Source organism: Barbatula barbatula (assembly GCF_947034865.1).
Source record: "Barbatula barbatula genome assembly, chromosome: 16".
NCBI lineage: Eukaryota > Metazoa > Chordata > Actinopteri > Cypriniformes > Nemacheilidae > Barbatula > Barbatula barbatula.
The window spans coordinates 21,729,039-21,746,809 of NC_136779.1; the positions used below are offsets into that span (position 1 = coordinate 21,729,039).

The 17,771-nt window shown below is 39.6% G+C and overlaps 4 protein-coding genes across 6 annotated transcripts; 2 read left to right on the plus strand and 2 right to left on the minus strand.

Annotated features, from left to right (window-relative positions):
* Positions 1-420: 420 nt before the first annotated feature.
* Positions 421-1,513, plus strand: LOC306906160 (uncharacterized protein; the record flags this gene model as incomplete). The annotated part of the gene is made up of 3 exons (XM_079477301.1): positions 421-544; positions 1,201-1,233; positions 1,368-1,513. 3 exons carry the CDS (start codon positions 421-423, stop codon positions 1,511-1,513), a joined length of 303 nt encoding a protein of 100 aa, XP_079333427.1.
* Positions 693-8,119, minus strand: kat7b (K(lysine) acetyltransferase 7b). Of its 2 annotated transcripts, none has more exons than XM_079476386.1 (14): positions 7,872-8,119; positions 7,228-7,366; positions 6,685-6,930; positions 6,460-6,542; positions 5,231-5,314; positions 4,915-5,013; positions 4,629-4,739; positions 4,287-4,478; positions 3,708-3,797; positions 3,476-3,616; positions 2,987-3,080; positions 2,737-2,883; positions 2,544-2,650; positions 693-2,404 (listed from the first exon to the last, which is right to left on the minus strand). In XM_079476386.1, exons 1-14 carry the CDS (start codon positions 7,884-7,886, stop codon positions 2,303-2,305), a joined length of 1,650 nt encoding a protein of 549 aa, XP_079332512.1. In that variant the 5' UTR covers positions 7,887-8,119; the 3' UTR covers positions 693-2,302. The 2 variants fall into 2 exon arrangements, with proteins under 2 accessions (XP_079332512.1, XP_079332511.1); XM_079476385.1 differs by having other exon boundaries at positions 5,231-5,317; positions 7,872-8,068.
* A 618-nt stretch (positions 8,120-8,737) lies between these two features.
* On the plus strand, positions 8,738-11,926 carry ptges3l (prostaglandin E synthase 3 like). Of its 2 annotated transcripts, XM_079477277.1 has the most exons (8): positions 8,738-8,911; positions 8,998-9,313; positions 9,453-9,566; positions 10,318-10,384; positions 10,520-10,618; positions 10,847-10,936; positions 11,070-11,132; positions 11,214-11,926. In XM_079477277.1, exons 2-8 carry the CDS (start codon positions 9,285-9,287, stop codon positions 11,220-11,222), a joined length of 471 nt encoding a protein of 156 aa, XP_079333403.1. In that variant the 5' UTR covers positions 8,738-8,911; positions 8,998-9,284; the 3' UTR covers positions 11,223-11,926. The 2 variants fall into 2 exon arrangements, with proteins under 2 accessions (XP_079333403.1, XP_079333402.1); XM_079477276.1 differs by lacking the exon at positions 8,738-8,911 and having other exon boundaries at positions 9,130-9,313; positions 11,070-11,258.
* Positions 11,927-13,840: 1,914 nt separating this feature from the next.
* Positions 13,841-17,705, minus strand: g6pc1a.1 (glucose-6-phosphatase catalytic subunit 1a, tandem duplicate 1). Its single transcript, XM_079476413.1, has 5 exons — positions 17,305-17,705; positions 16,765-16,874; positions 15,896-16,001; positions 15,667-15,782; positions 13,841-15,585 (listed from the first exon to the last, which is right to left on the minus strand). Exons 1-5 carry the CDS (start codon positions 17,520-17,522, stop codon positions 15,089-15,091), a joined length of 1,047 nt encoding a protein of 348 aa, XP_079332539.1. The 5' UTR covers positions 17,523-17,705; the 3' UTR covers positions 13,841-15,088.
* Between the last annotated feature and the right edge of the window lie 66 nt (positions 17,706-17,771).

The following is a 17,771-nucleotide window of genomic DNA, read 5'->3' on the forward strand; positions in this document are numbered from 1 at the left end:
TCTCAGAGCTGGGAGGGGTCGCCAGCCGCATGTCTATAAATGCACCACTACTATGTGCAAGAACACAGAAAGAGCTACAGAGAGTTCAGGAAACCCTTCTGCTCCCCAGAGAGGCGATACTGAGCGCATTTCTCTCATTATTCTTATTTACAGTACGTTTACATATTCTGGTTCCATATGGAGATTTGTAAACTATCAGCATTAATGGCCACAATTCTTGTATGCGGCGTCCAAAGTTTGTCTTTTACTCTAAACAGGGCAAACTGGATTTCAGACTGGGGGGTGAGTATACATTATTCTTTACTAAACTCCACGTATATTTTTCATTGTGTACGTACACCTCATTTTCTAATCTTATTACTGTTGGGACTTAAATTCTAACATTGTCTTTTCCATTAATCAAAATGATCTACATGGGCAATGAAAATCCATTGCTGGATGGTTCAGAATGATCCAGTGGAGGAAGAACTCGCCAGTCGAGCGGCCGCTCTGCTCAAGAGATCCAAATCTCATCAATTTTATGGACTAATGGGAAAACGCTCTGGTAAGAACTAGTGTCTAGTTTTGTTGAAACATATATGTGCAATATTAACCAATATGTGAAACGAAACAGTAAATCTCTTTCAGAAGAGATATTGACGTAAGATGTGTTTTAGTTTTTGAATGCAAAAATGTACAATAGAAGCTGAAATGATATATTGTTTTACATTTTTAATATTTAAAACAAGTGAAATGTATCTTCATTGTTAGTTTCTTTCCCCAAAATGTTATGTTGTTACATCATAGGACGTATGCGGTTTTATCTGTCATCTTCCCTTAATATATGTATCGTAGTTATAAGTGTATCAAATTAATTATTGGTCAAGTATGATTTTGACTATAAGTCCGAGACCCCATGAGTAAATTATTTGTATCATTAACAAAGGTAATTCCATAAAAAATGTAGGTTTATTTGGAAAATAAAAGTGTTGTTGTGTACTAGAAATTGTCTTTTCCATCATGATATGTGTTAGCCGCATGATTATATGGGGAAACAAATCAATCTGACTTGGCGACTGAAATAATTCCTCTTACTAGTTTTCTCTTCAAACAATAAAGCTTATTGAAAGCTTCAAGACAATCATGATCATACTTTTAGACATATGTCCATATATACATTTATATAATGTAACAGGATTGTGTTGTCTTTTGTTGTGCTAGGGATCCTCCAGCCTGTGAGAATGGCTCGCAGAAGTGAGTAACTCGCACAATCCTGTGTGGTGAAGTGTAATAAACTTTATAAGTCTGATGAGATTTGACTGATTTTTGTTCAGCGTCTGACCATCCTGGTTTTAATGTCTCTTCCAAATAACACTGTTTCCTCAAAGGGCAAAAAGGAGATATGTTTGTGGGACTCATGGGCAGGAGATCTTTAGCAGGTATGGCTTCAGATGCACACGGCTTCTGCTTAATGTGCTGCTCATTCACTACGCCCAAACATCGAAAGCAAGTAAAAGTGTTGCCTAAAACATGACTGTCTCAATCTGCAGGTCCAGCGATAAAAACACTCGAGACCAGCACGACCATGGACAAACCTGCAGGTCTGAACAAAGAGTCAGGTATGACATTGACAGTCCTGTTGCATCGTGTGTCTGTATGTCAAGCTGCACTGCCTGAAAGCACATCATCTCTTTCTGACACCTCAGATCTGCAGGAGGAATGGGACAAACTGCAGTATTACTGATGATGGACAAGAGATCACAGTATCAATGCTGTATTGCAGAAACAGTGATCATCAAACCCTGTGAATCTACATAAAATGAGTGTTATTGGCTCAAATGTTGATAAAGAAACACCATCCATTACATGACCGCAGTTATCAAAAGTGATCTAATAAAAAAGTATTTATCACAACGACGGGTGTTTGCCTCATTCAGACACGCTTACAATTCTTTCAACTCAAGGGAACACCAAAAAATCCCTGAAGAGAATAAAAGTGTATTTAACAGACTGACAAAAATCAACGCTCTTCGCAAGGCCCCAATTCTTTTACTACATTCTACCGATAAAGATTTTTTGCTTTAAAAATGTAAAACAACATACACGGGGCAAAGCAGCAACATAGCCAGTGAAACATTCTGAAAAAAACCAAAATAAATAGCACTGTAAAAACCAAGTGAGAAATTTCAGAGGTACAAAGGGCACATAAAAAAAGACAAAAAAAGGACACCAATAGCTGAAATCTTTGCAAAACACATTTCTGAAAGGGTCAATGTCATAGAAAGATCTGATGTGGTATGAAATGTACGAAAAAACAAGTCCACTAGGTTCCTTTGGGAGGGGTCCACTTCAGACAGCTGGGGTCTATAGTCTTGTTGTTGTTTCCTCTTTTGGTCTCTTTGGCCTTCCATTCGTCGATAAGGTCCTTTTGCCGAAGAAAAAACAAAGTTTGATCAAGTTAAAAGCTATTAGCAAAAATGACTCAAGTTGACAGTTCATTTAAAATGTTGCTCGTTGTAGTCCAACAACAAAGTAAAAAAGAGCAGAGATGAACTTCCCGCTACCTGTCTCTTTAAGACCAGATGCTTGCCCTTCCAGTACTTGAGCATCTGAAGGGACTGCAGAGTACTGACGATGTCCACCGGGTTTACGGCCGTCTCCTGACTGATCTCTAAACACACACACAGGACACACGTTAAACCCTCAGCATACAGAACGACCTGACACGCTGGCTACAGTCAGCTCTGACATTCTTACCCTTAATTGAGATCTCCTTGCCCTTAAAGTTGCACATATAACGCAGAAGCACTTCTTTCCAGTAGCTTCGATAACTGATAAGGCCCAAGTCTGAAAGAGGCCGCTCCGGAGAGCCAACCTTTTCTTCTACCTTGGACAGCAGGTAACCTGAAGCCATGGCAACAAAAGCATTACAATGGTTTTGTATTTACCTCCTATGGTATATAGAATCACGACACTGCTGATATATTTTATTCTGTTTTATACTCACTGAAATCAATCAGCATCTTCCCGTAGCCCTGCCTCATGTACTGCGGCATAGTCAGGATGCAAGACACGTTATAATTCAGGAAAGAGTTCTTCTCCTACAGTATTAAAAAACAAGAGAGGTAAAAACATCATTTAGATGGATTGTAACATTTTTCTTTTTAAACGCTAGGCCAGCATCGGCTATGTTCATGACGAGTCGTGTTTTATTCATCAATAAAACAACTAGTTTCAAAAAAATGTTTCTTCAAAACCCTTTAAAACATTATGAAGAAGTGTTATATCGCAAGTACTTTAGGATAGCGGAATTGACTTTTTTGTTAGGACACCCAAAACACATCTGTTTTAAATGAAAAACAAGAGATATTTTTTATTAGCTGGATCCGATGTTTATTAAAGACAGATCAGAATTCATTAAGTCAGGTTTTGAGTGCTGTAAATGCTCTTGTGTTTGGATGAAGTCAATGAGGTCGAGCAAAGAGAATGACATTACCTTTGAGAAATATCCCACCAGGTGACAGCCGGTGTTATCAGCCTCAGTCATGACATAAAACAGGAAAGGCTCCACATCATAGTACAATGTCTTATGGTCCAAAAATAGTTTGGCCAGCAAACACAGGTTCTGGCAATAGATCTGTCACACCAAAGTATTTTATAAGAGACAAAAACTCATTGTAAAACAACGAATGCTTCAGTAACTGCACACACACAAATTTATTTCACACCTTGTTCTTTTTTCCATCGACCTCGAACACAGAGATGGCACCTTTCCTGTAGACCTCATCGCCAGGAGGATGTTTCCACACACACTTGGCCTGCGTACACACCACACACAAATGATAATGTCAAACGCGTCTGAACACATTTAGCCAGATTCAGCCACACGGTGAAAGACAAACATTCCGAAAGAACAAGAATAAAAGTAAAGACGTTCTGACATTCATGCGTGGCCGTAGCGTAGAGGCATGAGAACGTATGGATTTTTCACATCATGGTAATTGTTAGGACTTTTATTATGGAACGCTGTATTGTATTACACTCAGCAGTCAGATATATTGACTGTCGTCAACAGAAACATGTTTATATATAGCTAGCACCATATAGCTAACACTAATCCTAAAATAATACTAATGTGTCAATATCTACCTTTTGATGGAAAGTAAGCAACACTAATATCAGAGAAATTTCAACAATTCTGATCATATGTTATCTAGAATTATTCACGGTATTGTGCAAATGAATTACCCTGAATAACCATATTATTGAACACCGGCACAAGTCTGCCATAGAGACTGATTCCATACCATGTGTCTACGCAGGATGGTCTGACTCTTCATGTACTTGAGGCAGAACTCGCAGACGTACAGACGCCCCAGTCGGGCGTACTCTTCAGGGTACGGCGAATGATACCAGGTGTCCAGCTCATAACGACCAAACAGAATGGTTTTGATCATGTTATTGCCCTCTGTGATCTGACCCTGTAAACAAAGCTTCTCCTACAAACAAACAAAAATCTAATTAACACAATACACACGCTTCTAAGTAATTAATTAATTGTTTGATATCGCGTCATTTTATTTCTAATTGACATTTTGGTCATCTTATCTTCAATTATGCAAATGCTCTGTTGGGTTACAAGATCGTACCAGATCCTCTGATGCACGGGCCTGTGCCTTTCTGAAGAGCTCCAGGTCATATTCGCTGGTGATGTTCTCCAGCAGCGGCTCGCGACTGTTCCCATGTGTCTGACGGTGCTCCTGATAGAACAAACAATACCTGCAATGTCAACAGACTGAACCCCAAAAAGGGCATTAACACAAGGACAGACAACTCGCACTGTGTTGGATTTCAGGGTGTAGAAGTGTAGATATCATAATTTGGTGGAATGCTGCTGAGTTTACATAAAGACACAAAAAAAAATAACAGCATTACCATATACTTTTCTTTTTGCTCTTTTGTCAGGCCAGAATCCCTTCTTTTCCTGATCTCCATAACTTTCTCCTTGTATCGAACCTGTCTTGGAGTTGGAGCCTGTGGAAAACATTTCAAATAAACACTACGGTTCCCTTTAATAAAAGATAAACTATGATGTGACAGAAAGTCCTACAGAAGCACAGAATTATAGCAAACAATCACATGCGGTCTTATTATTCTTTAAAAAAAATTGACATTAGACGATTCCACACAGCAGTCTTTTCTGTAGAAAGCATGCGTAAAGACACATCGAAGAGTGTTAAGGGGAGGGCACCTGATGTCGAGTAGCATGTCTGTTCTCCTCATTCTGGCCCTGACTGCGTTCTTCCTCTTGTTTCTCACGCTCGATGGCTTTTACCTGCTCAAAGACAAACACCACAACACTAAAGAACACAGAAGAGACTGCACACAACAACGCAAAACCGATACCACAATGTAGAGCTAACTTACCCACTGTAAGCTACTTATATCCCAAATACAATTTCCAAATATCTACCACATTTACACATTTGGCAGATGCTTTCGACTTACACTCACTGGCCACTTTTTTAAGGTACACCTGTCCAACTGGTCGTTAACGCAAATCACATTGCAGCAACTCATTGCATTTAGGCATGTAGACATGGTCAAGACAATCTGAATGGGGAAGAAAGGTGATTTAAGTGACTTTGAGGCGGATGGGCTACAGCAGCAGAAGACCACACCGGGTGCCACTCCTGACAGCTAAGAACAGGAAACTGAGGCTACAAATCGCACAGGCTCACCAAAATTGGACAATAGAAGATTGGAAAAACGTTGCCTGGTCTGAGGAGTCTCGATTTCTGCTGCGACATTCAGATGGTAGGGTCGGAATTTGGCGTCAACAACATGAAAGCATGGATCCATCCTGCCTTGTATCAACCGTTCAGGCTGGTGGTGGTGTAATGGTGTGGGAGATGTTTTCTTGGCACACTTTGGGCCCATTAGTACCAATTGAGCATCGTGTCAATGCCACAGCCTACCTGAGTATTGTTGCTGACCATGTCCATCCCTTTATGACCACAGTGTACCCATCTTCTGAGGGGCTACTTCCAGCATGATAACGCACCATGTCATAAAGCGCGAATCATCTCAGACTGGTTTCTTGAACATGACAATAAGTTCACTGTTCTCAAATGATCTCAACCCAATAGAGAACCTTTGGGATGTGGTGGAATGGAAGAGTCACATCCATGGATGTGCAGCCAAAGTGGACCAAAATCTCTGAGGAATGTTTCAAGTACCTTGTTGAATCTATGCCACGAAGGTTTAAGGCAAAAGGGGGTCCACCCCAGTACTAGTAAGGTGTACCTAATAAAGTGGCCAGTGAGCGTACATTGCATTATCCTATACATTTGTTTCTAAGTATGTGCAAAGCCCATGTTGTTAACGCCATGCTCTTCCCACCGAGCTACAGGAAAGCTCATAACATGATAATATACAAAGTTTGAAGATAAACAGTGGGAACAAATAAGCCAAACATACCTTGCATTCGTCTGCTGAGAGGTTATGGTACAGAGGACAACCAGAAATGGAGAAATGTCGCTCGTGTTTCCCAGTTAAATGTCCTGTACAATAAAACCGACATTCAGAAAAACTTTGTTTTAATCCTGAATCAAACATTCAATATTTTTCATAGTTTTGATAAGCCCTTCTAAACCATTAACACTGAATCGTTAAATAAAGGAAATTAATGTGAAGAATGATTACCCAGAGAATTGCACCCAGGTGTGGGGCACTTCATATTGAAGTTGTAGCTCTCATGGAAGCGCCGGCGTTTGGGCCGATGAGAGGGATCGCTGCCAGAGTCCTTGTGGTCTTTAGTCACGCTCTCGTCGTGTGAGGCGTTGGGGCTGGAAATGTCAATGTCCGACTCGGATGAGGGTGCGTTTCCCGTGGGCGTCCTGGGGGGAGACTCGTCCCTCTCCGCCGCTTGCTTCACATCTGCCGGGGCATCTAGAGGAAAAATAAACATTCACCATTCGTGAAATGTTGAAAAAAGAAGTGCTATTCATTTAAGGGATCGAAGAGATGACATTTCCTAAACCAGGCGCATGCTAGCGAGTCCATCACAATTGCACACCACTGCATTTTTCTTTCACAAAGACTACAGATTTCGATCAAGGGTCGCAGGAATCTTCTCAGACGGCACAAAATAGTGGTCAAGTGAATAATGGTGCTATCTTGTGATTTCTAGCCACGCAAGCAATCTAAGCTTTAGAGAAAGACCAGACACACTCATCGTGTGGATACCTTGTGAGCTTTGACTCAGACGCAGTGATGCTCGGGTCAGACGGGTGTTATTACGCTGGTTGGCTTCGCTGTCGGTCTTCTCATGATCTCCAGAGTCATCAGAATCAGCGGTCCCATCTGAGCTACTGCCTGCCGTTCTCTGCAAACCGTGTATTAGGCAGTTATTTCACCACACGCAGATCAGTCCCACAATAACATAACAGTCAGCACTTTACAGATATTAAAGAAACCGATGCAACTTTTACTGCTTTGTTTTGCAGAACTTCTAAACAACGCCTGAGCTAACCTCATGTGTTTTTATGAATGAACCAGAGCCTGCTTCCATGTGCATTTTCACAATAAACGACTTAAATTAAATTAATTAAAACAAAAACTCAATGGAATAAACAAGTTACTATTATGAACCATCACACAGTCTCGCGCTTGTTTACACTAAAGCGCCTCATCTGAAGTCAACATGCTAACGTGCTACCCTTGTGTACAAAACAGGGCCATTCTTTAACACAGCAACGATATTCATTAACAACCCGCAAAATGAAGCTGCATTTACCATTTGCGCTTATAAAATCTTTCTGGCAAAACCCAAAATGCTTTTGTGTGTAAAAAGGAAGCTAGTGATGAGCTAGCCGCTAGCCTCTTCTCACCTTCCTCCGTGGCATGATTCCTCTCAAATAAACGCACGCACTTCCGGTTCACCAACACGTTAAACTTTCACTTTTGCACAAATGTGTTTGCTGTTATCGATCTCACATCACAGAGCACGTGTACATTCACCACTTTCTGTGTTTGTGTTGTCGTCAATTGTTCATCCTCTCGCGACTCGCGCCACACAGCGGAGGGCGGAAGTGACGCTATCATGTCCGACATGGCGGCGCTGACGTCACGCCCCCTCACATTTTCTATGTCACAGTAATATATATTTATTTTCAAGGTAAAAGTGTCAAATCAACCTTATAAAAATGCACAATGCTTTGAAAAAAATACCAGATCAGGTATTCAAATGATATATTCAACACTAAGTAAAGATTCAATTCAAATATTTGTATAATATATATTTTTAATTTCCATTTACCCGAGCTGCTAGTAAAAATAATAGATTTACAGAGTATTGCGGAGGAACAGTATAAAAGTGGGACTTTTATGTCTTATTATTTATTAAACAACACAACTATAAAGTTTTGGTGCATTGATTCATATTAGCAAAACCATGGTAACCATGTTTTAATTATGTATTTAATTATTTTGTGTTAATCATTCTTTTACTACAATAACAATGTTTTATTTTTGTTTCCACTGTACTAAACCCGTTATTTAAAGCATGGTTCATTTCCGTAAGGGGCTCTGTTTATTTTAAATAAACATTTTAAATATTTTAATGATTCAGCCCAATTTATTTTACACTTGAGTGTCTTGGAATACAATTTTGTTGTATCTGCAGTAATTTATTGTCAAATGTTACGTTTTTTTTTTGTATGAATGCAGCAAACACACAAACTCTGCAGATGGCGCTAAAGGCAAAAGACATCAAAGACTCCCTGAAGATCAGTTTACAGCTACAGATAGTGGGAGACATGAACTAAACACACCCACATAACCATTACCTGTACTGTACCGTATTAAAAGTCTATAAAGTACATATGAAAATATCATAACAAACCTGTTTATGCATCACCAGAATCTAAACGTATGAATATTTAAATGTTAATGAACATGTGTTGTTGATCTTAACACCTTTGGCAGATTCTCACCTAACCCACCTTTCCCCCCCAGGCAGTTTTGCGTGTGTGAAGTGGGACGGGGGGATCCGGGGGGGAAGAAAACACTGTGATTTTCCCGAGTGTTCCACCAGCACATTCAAAGGGGGTCTGGGGGGGTTTAGTGTCCCAGCAGCTGATACCATCCATCCTAAAAATAGAGTCAGTCATTCAGTAGCCACGCCGACAGACTGAGTTTTCTCCATTCCATTCTGACTTCTGTGAGAGTTAAGAAGACCACATAACTACATACAACTGAGAACATTTATAAAGAGCACGTCAAACACCGTACAACATATCAAGATGCCAAAGATTGTTCGACCGGAGAACTGGTGAGTGTAAACACGAGTGTTTCAACTAGCAGAAGAGAAGTGAAGAGTACATTGAGATCGACCATTCTATGGCTGGTTTAGACATTATTCTGTTTTTTTGTAAGAAAGCAAGTTAACGTGAAGTATTTGTTTTCTAAAGTCAGCCTGCCAGGACACTGTGGTACGACCGGAAAAAATACGTCACCATCAACTTTCAGGTTCAAAATCCAAAAGATGTGCAAGTAGATGTCCAGGACACAAAAATCATTGTGAGGTGAGTGAGGAAATCACATTTTATCATATCAAGTTTTTCAGTATAAATGTTCCATGAGAAACGCATGGTATGTCTTTAAAGGGATACTTCACCCAAAAATGAAAATTCTGTCATCATTGACTCACCTCCAATCTGTATAAATGTCTTTGTTCTGATGAACACAGCTTAAGATATTTGGAAGAATGATTATAACCAAACAGATTTTGAATCCCATAGTAGAATAAATACTTTATATATTTTTGTTCTGTTGAACACGATAGAACAATGTTTGACAACAAGCAGTTCTGGGGAACTTTAGACTACCATTGTGTTTTTTCCTACTATGGGAGTCAATGGGGGGCAAAATCCGTCTGGTTATAATCATTCTTCCAAATATCTTTCTCTGTGCTCATCAGAACAAACACATTTATACACATTTGAAACAACTGGAAGGCGAGTAAATGATGACCGTCTCCTGCGTCTCTGATTTTATTTGCAAACTTTGTTAGTCACACACAATTTATCCTGCATAGTTTCAGAAGAGATCTCAGTGATGTCCCAAACTATTGAGATTTCAATGTGAATTCAACTTTCTCACCAAACTCTTCTAAAACAAGCTGTGTTTATTGCTGTATATGTTGATCTTTCATTTGACTGTAAATAAATACTTGTCTCATTTGTTTCTGTTTTTGTTACTTCATGAGTAAATGTAGTACTGTAGTTTACTGTGAGCTGCATGTGCGATGAATAAAGATCTTTTGTCGTTTTTCAGATGTAAAGATGTGGACGACAACGACATTTACAATGAAATAGAATTTTATGATCGAGTCCTAAAGTCAGTAAGTATCTGATGTTTTTTTTGTGATTTAAAGCCTGAAGCATGTGTTTCAAGAAATTGAAATTGATATTTATAGGATTGATTTGGAGTACCAATTTGGCCTCCTTGAGTAATTCTGTGAATAATGTTCTTTGAGGATTCACGGGAGAAGGTTCTGGATCGCACCATTAATATGATGATAAGGAAACTCAAAGAAAATGTGGCATGGCCGAGACTCCAGAAAGACCTTGCGAAGGTACTGTATCTGCTCTTCATGGAACCAAATCATGTGTTAGAAATCAGACGATCGAGCGTTCCAACGGATTGGACCGGGTGCTGAGTTTTGTTCATGCAAATATTTAAATAAGATTGCAATGTTTAGCAATATAAACACTCAGATTGAATTGAATTATGGGTGCATTAGCATTTCAAGTGGAATATTAACATTCATTTGTCTGTTTGTGTTTCACTGTGCTCTTTTCAGCCCGCGTGGCTGTTAGTTGACTTTGATAACTGGAGAGATTGGGAACACGAGGAGGAAGATGGAATGGCAGAATATGAGCATTACGTTGATGTAAGTCCCTGACATTATACAGTAAATGATCAATAACATCCACAATCACCCATGCTGGAGTTTGTAGTATATTATTATGTCATCATAATTCTTAAATTGACTAAAAGAACACAATGACTGTTTCCAAATGTAGATGTTTAATGATGTTAAGAATAACAAGGGGAAACCTCCTGCCATGGATGACCTGGACGACCTCGTAAGTGTCTGGACTCAAAATTACACAATTCTGAATCATGTTGTTAGTTCAGTTTGGTTTTCATTGTACATTTGTTTCTAGAGTGACTGATTTAAGCATCATCATCTCCCAAGAGGAACCTTCACAGTGCAGTGTTTTCAGGTTTATAGTAAAAGATGAGCCCAACAAACAGACGGTTATCCATCACTCATGCAATATGAAATGTCATGTTTAATATGGATTTCTTTCCAAACAAATCTCTTTGCGTCGTGAGAGACAAAATCTGATCTGTATTTCCTTTTTCATGCTGTTTAATGCATACATTGATGATCCATTTATTGTATAAAATTCCTTTTTTCTACATTAAAGGTTGTGGAGATTGTCATTGTTTCATATGCAGTTTTAACACAGCGTTGAGTATTTCTATAACTAAGACACAATTACCATGAATTGCTTTCAGCGCATTAGACAACAAAATATAAAAACCCTCACCTTTTGAACAGATCATTGATGTCAGTTGCATATTTTTCAGTATAGAGAGGTTCTACCAATGTTTGACAAGCACAACGTCTCTAAAGGCATTCGGTTGTCATTTTAAATATAATGTCATTGTTATAAAAACATTGTTTCGGCCATATACAGTACATTTTGAGGCGATAAAGTGCAAGCCTTTAAAAAGAAAATATGTATATACATTTGATTTTTATAAATGATTATCAAATTTGAAAACGTGGCATGCAACTCATATCGTTTTAAACCATCGAATGTATTGTTTCTAGATGCAGACAAAATAAATCACCTTTTGTCTCCTGTGCAAGCACAGCGGGTCTGTTCACTGCTGTTACGCATGGACAACTGTTGCTCAACCTTTCTGATCCGTCATCTAACCGAGGTCATGACCCCTCTAGTGTCAGATTATTCATGCAATAGGAGAAAAACGGCTCTGGCTTGTCTCGCTAAAGTTTATCAGTGAGCAAAGAGGAAGAGACCCACTCAAGCAGTACAGTGATAACAGCCACAAACAGGAAGAGGTGTAGTTCAGAGAGGTATATGACATGGTGACTGCATTTGACTTGAATTTCTTTTACTACAAATTGATATTGTAAATTAGATCAGTGTCATTTTAGCGATAAAATAACAAACTATTTGAATAATCGTACTTAACACCATGCACAAAAATATATGTTGTTTCGAATAAGATTTGAGTGCTATTAAAACTGAACACTCGTCCTTTACCTTTATTTTCAGGGGAAGAAATCAAATATCTCACTCATTGCGGTTTTATTAAGACCTTCAACATGCAAGTAAAACGTTTGTCATGCATTTTTATTTGAACAATCGTTGATGACGGGTGGAGCTCATCTTGAGTCAACTGCTGATGGATTTAAAGTTGAATGAGTCTCAGTTTAACTACATTCAGAATTCACAATATCAGCTTGCGTTACAAATTGTGATAAACTGCATACTTTCTTTTCGATGTTAAAGCAACACCGTAGAACCTCTGCTCACGGGCTCCCCAATCTGGCTGATAAGCGCAATTGTCTGTGACCATAGAAATTTGTGATGTGAATCAACTGATGAAACCTACGAATGTAGAAACGTTGTTCGGAAACCATGTGGCACTCTTCCGCAGGCAGGGGATGGGCGGGCCTGTGTGTACAGACCCCAACACAGAACTTACAGAGTGTGCTTCGAGACGGCCATATAATCCTTCCAGTTAAGAGTTTTTCGAGCACTGAAATAATTTTGGAGATATTATTTTAAGGTAAAAAAAAACCCACAAAGTGTTGCTCTAAGATGTTTTGCGTATAGTTACCTCCCACTGTCTTAAAAGTGCCGCATGCATACTTTAAAGCTGCAAGCTGTAATCTTTTTGGTTAAAAATAAACGAAAATGAGTTATTGAGCAAGTATCTAAAAACGCAGAAAACCATCTCCTTAAATTACCTCGATTCACAAAGGCAAACGTATTGTAATGATTTATTAGTTGAGCTGTCAAATATCACTTACGTGTGGTCCAAAGTGAAAAGTTGCAGCTTTAACTGAAATAAAGTTTCTCATGACTTTTACACTAGCTGGTGGATTGTTCAGGACAGCTCAGTGCTGTTTTGCGCACGTTTGACGTGTAACCTTCAGTGAGGTGTAGCAAACATTGATAAGGCTGTTTGTGCACTCAGTGATGTAACAAGCCGGACCGATTCTCCAGGCCAACAACCGCATAAACAAGCTGTTCTGCCCTTTGGCCTCCTACAGCATCACATGCAGACCAAAATTGAATATGTATAAAAGAGGGTTCAAGAAAACTGAAGCTGGTTACTGTTTAATGCTCACCTCGGGATATAGAATGAATTAATCAATTAATTGTAATGCACAAAATGCAACACGAAAGAGAAAGGTTTGGGCTTTTTTTAAACCCTTTTTTATTGCAATGCATAATAATAAATTCATTTTCGCTATGACTACAATCCACTGCACATGAACACGAACAAAACTTTACTTATACAGTAATATAAGTAAAGCAGAGACGCATGTTAGGTTGATTTACTGTATGCGCATTGCTTTCCTGGTTAAGACCGTAATTTATAAAAGTATCAGTGATGTACATTTAGCTCAACAATCTAAAAACATTACGTTTATAAGGTCTACTGTGTGTTTTCTTCAGATACATTCTGGTCTCTGAATGTTCTCTCCAAGAATGCAAATTCATGTTGTATTGATCAGTAGCAAAAGTCAAGTCAAGCCAGCTTTATTTATATAGCACTTTTTACAATTTTCATTGTTATAAAGCAGCTGTACAAGAAAACATTGACTATAAGTAAAACATAAAAGGTTATGGAAGTAAAAACACAGGTCCAATATCAGACAGACTATAAATTCCTATATGCAGTGTTAATGAAATAAAACTATAACATTTTTAAAAGAAAAAGGGCTGTGAAAAAAAGTAATCAAATTTTGCATGAGCAGATGCAGGTGTTGTGGTGTACACAACAGGGGAAGTATTTCAGGTTAAAGGTTCTTCACTGCCTTGAAGATGAATGATGTCAACAGCAGAAGTCAGCAGATCTATGTACAAACCAAGCATTTAATGTGTCTAATGTTCAAAGCATGACTGAGAGACCTTTGAACACACTAGATGAATGAAAGTGATTTAGTGAATGGACCAGCCTTCTTTAAAACCATTCACAGATAACACGACATGCCGGGATGAGTCAGAATATGAATAATGCTCACCAAGAGTGTGATGGATCCTCATTTGTAAGTCGCTTTGGATATAAGTGTCTGATGGATAACATTGGCCAACATTCTGTTTTTTAAGAAGGCTGTGGTTGTTCCTTAAGCCAAAGAAATGAATCACTGACATTAATGAGAGAAGGAACTTCTTATACCCAAGAAGACATGCCCGAGACCATATAGTTTGGAAATATGGTTTTAGCAGTGGAATATACAGTCCAGGGGTCTCAATTCTTGCATGGGACACGGGTCTGCTCTAAAAAAAGTAGTGAACTGCGGGGTTAAAATAAAAAAAGCTTTTTCCCAGCTGACACAGAACGTTTTCTAAACCTTCTCTCAAAGTTCTCAAAAATGCAATGATGTAAAAAGAGCTTTAAAAATGATAAATTGATAGTTGAATGCTTCGAACATGCAGACGTAATGTTTTCATAACTTGACAGCAATATTAGAAAAACCTTATTAGAACATTTGCTTGTGAGCCGGGTTATTTTCTGCACACCTTTTAGTTAGGAAAACAAACAGTTATGGCACTGTGTTGGCTCAGCTCTGGTTCCTAAAGTAAATCACAGCTTAGTTTGAACAACAGTTGCAATGATTTGTATGATTGGTTTTGTATCCACCTGTCTGAGGTATTGCACAACAATTGTGCAGCTGAAGCATTGAATCACTTTTACGTTGGCAATGCAAAACTGCACTAGCCAAATTTTACGATTCACCATTCAGCAACGTTCGATGATATACACCTCGTTACATGTCCTTTTTCTCTTCACTCCTTTGAGAAATCCAGGCGAATGCAGCAGGAACGAGAGCGGTGGGTAGCACCAGGGCAGCGGCGCTCTTGCCGAATGACAGAAGGTAGAAAAGTAATTGGTTGGTTGAGGAAAACGTCAAGGAGTCCAGCACCTGTAGCAGTAGCAATGAAACACAAATACATCCGAACTTTAAGGAGGCGCTGTTGTTTACCCTGCAGCACGACAAGTGAAGACCGAGCCCCAGACCGAACAGCGTGCCCATGTTCCGCAGGAGGCTGGCGAAAGGGGTGGAGTCCATAAGGACCCATTCTGGATTGACGCACCACTTCTGAGCTTTCTCCAGTGTCCAAAGCAGATCCACACCCAGAACCTTCAGCAGCACATAGAAGCCCACGGCGAAAGAGAGGAGGAACAGAGTCATGTTGATGTATTTCTTCAGACCAGCGCTGTAGATCCACTGCTGTCTGGAGAATATTTCTGCCACAATTATACCTGGTCGTAAAAGAGCAAGCGCAGAAATTAATGATCTGGATTGGAAGCAACAAAACAAGACAGAATGAAAAAGAACAGTACCTAACATAGCTCCACTGATGACTTGGTGTGGAAAATGGGCTGCCAGAAAAACTCTGGACATGCAAACCAGCAATTCCACAAAGCCCAGTAGAGTCCAGAGCATCAACTGTAAAAACCTGACAGCAGACATTACCGTCACATGTGATATGCGACATAACATTGTGTATGGTACATGCTCAGATTACAGAAAGAGAAGAGACATGAAATGGTCTTAATGTGTCCGGCTCACCTGTAGCGCAGAGGTGGTATTTTTCTTTCTGCAGCGATGGAAAGTAGCGCAGTGACCATCACATACCCAACCCCTGCGGAGCCCATGGCGTGACCCGATGGGCTACCTTAAAACGAGCAAACCAAACAACATGAGCTGTGAAACTAAACAGAATTGTGTTATCTCTGCAGAACACACACAACTTCATCGTGCTAAATTTAAGATCCAAAATGATCTGGTGTGATCTTAAACTGCTAACAACATGGAACCCAATGCCAAATACAATTGCAGGTATAGTGAATTTTAAGCGGAAAATTAAGTGTAAAGAATGCAAACAGAGAGGACCATCCCAATAAATACAATGTTTATGGAATCTGCAGAATCCAATATCGGCAGTCTCCCAGTGAACAAGCAAACACAGCAACGGTGGCACGGTACCAAAACTCCAATGGACTTCATTCAGAATCACACTGGGGGTGGGTGAGGAGAGACCCCCCTCATATGATTGTTAAGCGCTTTGGCTGTACAGCAATACACAACAAAGCACAATATAAATGCCTCATTCATTCCTTATTGATTCAATGTGAAGGAATAAGAGATTAATCACTCTCAATCTTTTTTCTTTAACGACTGACTGACTGTACTTGATCCCATTTATTACGCCAATAAATCACTGAATTTGACATGACATATTGCTTTGAGATTTTATTTTGTAAAATTAAAGAGAGTTACAGGACCCATGAAACCAGCACAGCTATGTGGAAAATCGGTTGCATTTGTCAAAGATACAGTTCGATAGCAGTCGTGAGATGAAATGATTTGATAAAGCTGTCATTGACCGATCAGAATCAAGTATTCCAGAGAGCAATTGAATTATTCTGTGAAGATACCTGGTCCAGTTTCACATGTGATGGGGTACTGCTTTAGTTCTGGATGTTTGATGGGACCATAAAATCTGGTCTCATGGACCCACCAGTACGGACGCTCGCCAAATAACACCCTGTTAATATCAAAACCAATTATTAAACTTTATTTATGGCTTATATGTGTATAGTTCAAGTTCCTGGAGCTCATACAATGCATCGCATTGCACAAAGGTTATGTGTTCAATCCCAGAGAAAAAACAATACAATCTTGACCTTGAATGCAAGTTGCTTTGCATAAAAGCATGTGCCAAATTCAAAAGTGTCAAAAAATCTTCATTCGTCATTATGCATCAATTTATCATTGAACCTTGAATCATGTGGAAGCAACAGGACAAGAAAAATATGCATTTGTAATGTTCGGCGAAAGTACATGATCTCATGCTCCAAAGCATGTGCTTCATCTGTTTCATGACCTGCTTTTATTCCAGTTGAATGTTTGACATGACTGAATCAACCCGACTTTAGGGAACAACATTAGGCGAAAAAAACTAAAGAACATCTCACCATTTCAGAACGAGGTTCAGCCAGTCTCCTACCACGGCCACCCAGATGAGTTTAACACCCACATCTCTCCGCAGACGAAACCAAATGGGAAAAAACACAAAGAAGGTGGTGTGGAGATCCGCCACAGAGGAGACCCAGTGAAACAGCTTCTCAAAGTTTCCGTGCTCCGTCTGAAGATGGATTGCTATGTTCACGCCCCAGCTGTGAAGCAGGTCCATCTCTGCAGGCTGAGTTTAGGACGGAAGGTGCTCGGACGCTACACTGGAGATACAGCGGCAGGCTGCCAGTACTCGTGACGTCCAGTTTTCTGGACTTTATTCAAGGCTATCTTTGGTTTTGTTTGCATGTCTGCTGGAGAACTCGGGGGCCGTCACATCTTGTGACCTGTGATGATACGGATCAAACCATGAACGAACACACTGATTGGTCTAGTCCTCAGATGTGACCTCTGTGATGTCACCGTGATG